The 6399-nt window shown below is 46.1% G+C and overlaps 1 protein-coding gene across 1 annotated transcript; it reads right to left on the reverse strand.

Annotated features, from left to right (window-relative positions):
* Window positions 1-1360: 1360 nt before the first annotated feature.
* LOC308611778 (leucine-rich repeat-containing protein 59-like) lies at window positions 1361-4187 on the reverse strand. Its single transcript, XM_081223812.1, has one exon. It carries the CDS (start codon window positions 4032-4034, stop codon window positions 3111-3113), a length of 924 nt encoding a protein of 307 aa, XP_081079938.1. The 5' UTR covers window positions 4035-4187; the 3' UTR covers window positions 1361-3110.
* Window positions 4188-6399: the final 2212 nt, after the last annotated feature.

Below are 6399 nucleotides of genomic sequence, written 5' to 3' on the forward strand. Positions count from 1 at the left end.
TATATATATTATTTTTCATATTCTTTTCCATTATGGTTTATTACAGGATATTGAATATCATTCCCTGTGCTATACAGCAGGACATTGTTCTTTATCTATTTTATATATAGTAGTTTGTATCTGCTAATTCCAAACTCCTAATTTATCTCTTCCCCACCCCCTTTTCCCTTTGGTAACCATAGGTTCTTTTTTTATGTCTATGGGTCTGTTTCTGTTTTGTAAATAAGTACATTTGTATCATATTTTAGATTCTACATATAAGTAACATCATATGGTATTTGTCTTTCTCTTCCTGACTTATTTCACTTAGTATGATAATCTCTAGGTCCATCCACGTTGCTACAAATGGCATTATTTCATTCTTCTTATGCCTGAGTGATATTCCATTGCATATATGTACCACATCTTTATCCATTCCTTGGTCAATGGACATTTAGGTTGCTCCCATGTCTTGGCTATTGTATATAGTGCTGCTATGAACATTGTGGTGCATGTATCTTTTCAAATTACGGTTTTCTCCAGATATATGCCCAGGAGTGGGATTGTTGGACCATATGGCAACTCTATTTTTTTTTTTTTTTTTTTTCTTTTTGCGGTATGCGGGCCTCTCACTGTTGTGGCCTCTCCCGTTGCGGAGCACAGGCCCAGCGGCCATGGCTCACGGGCCCAGCCGCTCCGCGGCATATGGGATCCTCCCAGACCGGGGCACGAACCCGTATCCCCTGCATCGGCAGGCGGACTCTCAACCACTGCGCCACCAGGGAGGCCCGGCAACTCTATTTTTAATTTTTGTTTTTTAAACATCTTTATTGGACTATAATTGCTTTATAATGGTGTGTTAGTTTCTGCTTTATAACAAAGTGAATCAGCTATACCTATACATATATCCCCATATCTCTTCCCTCTTGCATCTCCCTCCCTCCCACCCTCCCTATCCCACCCCTCTAGGTGGTCACAAAGCACCCAGCTGATCTCTCTGTGCTATGCGGCTGCTTCCCACTAGCTATCAGGTTTACATTTGGTAGTGTGTATATGTACATGCTACTCTCTCACTTTGTCCCAGCTTACCCTTCCCCATGCCCGTGTCCCCTAGTCCATTCTCTAGTAGTTCTGTGTCTTTATTCCCGTCCTGCCCCTACGTTCTTCATGACCTTTATTTCTTTTTTTTTTTTTTTTTAGATTCCATATATGTGTGTTAGCATACAGTATTTGTTTTTCTCTTTCTGACTTACTTCACTCTGTATGACAGACTCTAGGTCCATCCACCTCACTACAAATAACTCAATTTTGTTTCTTTTTATGGCTGAGTAATATTCCATTGTATACATATGCCACATCTTCTTTTTTTTTTTTTTGACCACTCAGACATGAATTTAATAATTGCAAAAATCCAAAAGAACCTCGGCATCAAATCTTGAGGTCACAAGTGCACTGCCCTCGGCAGGTTGCTTGACAAGGCTGGATGTGCTCCCGCCTTCCTCCCATCCACTGAAGCTGCCTCAAGCCGCCAAGGAATGGGGGGAGGTCTGATCACTATGCTGACTTCTGTATTCTCTTAATCTCATTTTATGTACTATGTGTTTAGATTCAATAAAGCATTTGTACCAATGGCTCTGGAGCTTGGAGGAAGACTAAAGGAATGTGTAGTGATTCTGGGTAAGGTGTGGGCCTATGCAGCAGAGCTCTCCCTGAGGGAGAAAAGAACAAGTCTTTTCTTCCACTATCAGGATGGTCACAAGTGTCAGTCTTATCCGTGGGCCACTAGTGCCGAAAAGATGGACCCCACTCTGTCTCTGGACATGACAGGTTCTTGCTCTCCCTGGGGAGAGGCAAGGAACTTTCAATCGGGAGTCTTCTGTGAATGAGCACTGTGACGGCCATTTCTGATCCCTTCACCCAACTGTTGTGAAAGGAGGCAAAGGAGGCCACAGAGCAAGAAAGTGCTGAGTCTGGCAGACGAGAGAATGGACAGTTCTGCGCTTATTCATGCTAGTCGTTAATGTACCACTTTTAAACTCCACGATGCTACTTAGTTCCCTTCATTGTGTAGGTGTAGCTATGTCTAGAATCAATTCTAAACCTCAGTCTCTTATGAAGCTTTCGTTTTCAGGTTGCCTATGAGGTATTTAGTCACACCGACTATGGAAGAGAGCTGTCACAGACAATGTGGCTTTGCAAGGGTCCGCCTTCTTGTTTATTGGCAATCAGGGAATTAATGCTCTCAAATTGACGCAAGGAGCCTGGACCGTCCCCGTGTTATAGAAGCCACATAAATTGCCGCAGGACTCTACAAGAGCTGCCGAAGACCCCCATGGCTATGAGATTTCTATTTGTGGGTCATGAATCTGTTTCCCATGAAAGGTTCTATACTCCAGCCAAGGGACAATTCTGGTGTAAGTTTTGTTCTCTCAGTACATTATAAAGGAGGCAAAATGATGGAAAGAAAGGACACCAGGGTGGGAATCCAGTTCTGCCTCAAACCAGCTATAGGAGACCACAGGCAAGTCATGGAAGGCCTCAGTTTCCCTGTCTACAAGTGTTACATTGGACTGGATGGTCTGGAAGTCCTGTCACAGCCTGAGATTTTGTATGACTGTTAAAATATCTGAATGTCTTGAGGTCCTTAAAAAATAGGTATGCCCCTCCCTCCCCAATTTAGACTAGATTTGCTGAGTACAGTGTTCCCCTAGTCCCCAATAACACACTGCCTCCTGACCTGCCCTGGCTCCCCAGGGAGGAATGAAAGAAAGGGTTTGTGACATACAAAAGTATAAATGTAGTGACAGCTGACCTTTAGTAGAAATGAGTCTTGCCTTTATACAGCTTTGTATAACAACTAGAAAAGGCTATGTTTTTTCCTCTCCCCACCCCAAGCCTATTCTTTTAAGCATGCAGGTAACTGGCCCCACCTCCTATTTCTCCTTATTCCACCAGGGAACCCTGACTAAGGAACAAAGAAGTCTTACAAAGAGGAGGTCTCAAGTACCGAACGGCAGCCATGTGACGATGGCAGGCAGGTCTGACTCTAAGCAGAGGTTGTGTCCAACAGAACCCAATTCCATAGGAATCCAAGCTCCCAGGCCGGGAGGTGGCAGGTGTGGAGGACGAGCTCACTGCTGAGAGTCGGCCTGCAGGACCCACCGGAGGATGTCGTGGCTGCGCAGGCCGCGGAGCGCGCTGTCGTAGACGGTGTTCACGCTGGTGCAGAGGGGCTGCTGCTGCAGCTCCGTCCCCCGACAGGCGACCAGCCCGCCAGCCACACCCAGCAGCAGCAGCAGCAGCAGCAGCCTCAGCACAGCCCAGGAGCGAGGGTGTTTCCGGGGCGGTGCCTTCCGGGGCCGAGAGCCGGACTTAGATTTCGGGGCCTGATTCGTTTCCTTCTTAGGTTTCTTCTCCTGCTCCCGCTTGGCTGCTTTGAGGGCGTCATACTCCTTTCTCCGGCGCTCCTTCTCCTCCGCCTTCTCCCGCTTCCGCAGTTCCCGCTCCTGAGCCTCCTTAGCTCGCTGCTTGGCCTCCCACTTCTGCTCGGCCTCTCGGTCTATTTCCAGCCGCCACTGCCTCTCGCGCTCCTGATCCACCTGCACGGCCTTCATGTGCTGTAACACCTTGTTGGCACACTGCTTACACTGCTTCTCATCCAAGCAATCCCCTGCCACCTTGGCCAGGACAGGATCCAGGGGGTTATCCTTCAGGTCCAGCCACTTCAGACTCTTGAGCTGAGCAAAGCTGACAGGCAGGGTGACCAGCCTGTTGTTGAGGAGGTCCAGGTGCTGGAGGTTGACCAGGCGGCCGAAGTCTGCTGGCAGCTGCCGCAGTTTGTTCTTACTCAGGTCCAGCTTCACCAGGTGTGTGAGGCCACAGAAATCTGACGGTAGAGCAGTCAGTTTATTGCAGGACAGATCCAGTATGGTGGCCTTTGGGAGGGCAGCCAACTCCTTGACCGGGACCTCATTCAGGTCGCTGAGGCTCAGATCCAGTTCGTGGCCGTCCAGCTTGTCGCGGAGGTTCCCGCCCTTGCTACCGGCCTTGGTCATGGTGACGCCGGCTGAACTAGTCCCGGCTCTGACGGGCAAGAGAAGGGCTGAGAAGCCGCTCGTCGGCTCAGCGGACTCGCACCCAACCTACAAAGCCTGCGTCCCCGGCCGCCGCAGGTGTGAGATCGCCGCCTTCCGTCCGCCCGCCGGCCGCCCTCCCACATCTTCTTTATCCATTCATCTGTCGATGGACACTTAGGTTGCTTCCATGTCCTGGCTATTGTAAATAGTGCTGCAGTGAACATTGTGGTACATGACTCTTTTTCAATTATGGTTTTCTCAGAGTATATGCCCAGTAGTGGGATTGCTGGATCATATGGTAATTCTATTTTCAGTCTTTTAAGGAACCTCCATACTGTTCTCCATAGTGGCTGTATCGATTTACATTCCCACCAACAGTGCAAGAGGGTTCCCTTTTCTCCACACCCTCGCCAGCATTTATTGTTTGTAGATTTGTTGATGATGGCCATTCTGACCGGTGTGAGGTGATACCTCATTGTACTTTTGATCTGCATTTCTTTAATAATTAGTGATGTTGAGCATCTTTTCATGTGCCTCTTGGTCATCTGTATGTCTTCTTTGGAGAAATGTCTATTTAGGTACATTGACACATCTTTTTTTCTCCTGTTGCGGAGCACAGGCTCCGGACGCGCAGGCTCAGTGGCCATGGCTCACGGGCGTAGCCGCTCCGCGGCATGTAGGATCTTCCCAGACCGGGGCACGAACCTGCGTCCCCTGCATCGGCAGGCAGACTCTCAACCACTGCACCATCAGCGAAGCCCCATTGACACATCTTTATCATCCAGAGTTCATACTTCACATTAGGGTTCATTCTTGGTATTACACATTCTGTGGGTTTGGATGAATGTGTAATGTATCCACCCTTGTAGTATCATACAGAGTATTTTCACTGCTCTAAAAATCCTCTGTGCTCTGCCTCCCCACTACATGGCAACCACTGATCTTTTTACTGTCTCCATAGTTTTGCCTTTTCCAGAATTCGAATAGTTGGAATCATCCAATGTACCGGTAGCCCTTTCAGACTGGCTTATTTCACTTAGTATATGTTTAGGCTTCCTTCAGGTGTTTCCATGGGTTGATAACTCATTTTTAACACTGAGTAATATTCCATTGTCTATTTATACCACAGTGTATTTATCCATTCACCTAAAGCAGTGGTCCCCACCTTTTTGGCACCAGGGACCAGTTTCATGGAAGACAATTTTTCCACGGATGGGGGGCGGGGGGATGGTCCAGGCAGTAATGCAGGGGATGGGGAGCAGCAGATGAAGCTTTGCTCACTTGCCTGCTGCTCACCTCCTTGCTGTGCGGCCCGGGGATTAGGGACCCCTGTTCTGAAGGACATCTTGAGTGATTCCAAGTTTTGGCAGTTGCAAATAAAGTTGCTAAAAGCTTCCATGTTCAGGTTTTCATGTGGACAGAGATGTCAGCGTTTGAGTAAATAGCAATGATTGTGATTACTGGATTGTGTGGTAAGAGTATGTTTAGTTTTGTATGAAACTGCCAGACTGTCTTCCAAAGTGGCTGTACCATTTTGCATCCTCACTAGCAGTGTATGAATTTGTGTTGCTCTGCATCCTCTCCAGCATTTGCTCTTGTCAGTGTTTTAGATTTTGGCCATCGTAATAGGTGTATAGTGGTATCTCATTGTTTTAATTCTCAATTTCCTAATGACACATGATGTTGAACACCTTTTCATATGCTTACTTGCCATTGGTATATCTTCTTTAGTGACATGTCTGTTAAGACCTTTTGCCCATTTTAAAAAATCAGATTATTCATTTTCTTATTGTTGAGTTTTAAGAATTTGTAAATGATGGGTGACAGTCCTTTATCAGATATGCCTTTTGCAAATATTTTCTCCCCATCTGTGGCTTGTCTTCCCCTTCTCTTGACATTCTCTTTTGCAGAGCAGAAGTTTTTAATTGTAATGAAGTCCAGCTTATCAATTATTTCTTTCATGGATTGTACTTTGGTGTTGTATTTAAAATGTCATCACCATACCTGTCACCTAGATTTTCTTCTGTGTTATCTTCTGGGAGTTCTGTAGTTTTGCATTTTACATTTAGATGTGTGATCCATTTGAATTAATGTTTGTGAAGGGTGTAAAGTCTGTGTCTAGATTCCTTTTTTTTTTTTTTTTGCATGTGGATGTCCTATTATTCCAGCACCATTTGTTGAAAAGACTATCCTTGCTCCACTGTATTGCCTTTGCTCCTTTGTCAAAGATTAATTGACTATGTTTGTGTAGGTCTATTTCTAGCTCTCTATTATGTTTCAGAGAGCTATTTATTTATTCTTTTACCGATATTATACTGTCTTGATCACTGCAGCTTTATAGTAA

This window comes from Mesoplodon bidens, assembly GCF_964165515.1.
Source record: "Mesoplodon bidens genome assembly, chromosome: 1".
Taxonomy (NCBI): Eukaryota; Metazoa; Chordata; class Mammalia; order Artiodactyla; family Ziphiidae; genus Mesoplodon; species Mesoplodon bidens.

Excerpts from the sequence above, each read along its gene's own strand:
- LOC308611778 (XM_081223812.1), bottom strand. The coding sequence starts at position 4,034 with ATGACCAAGGCCGGTAGCAAGGGCGGGAACCTCCGCGACAAGCTGGAC.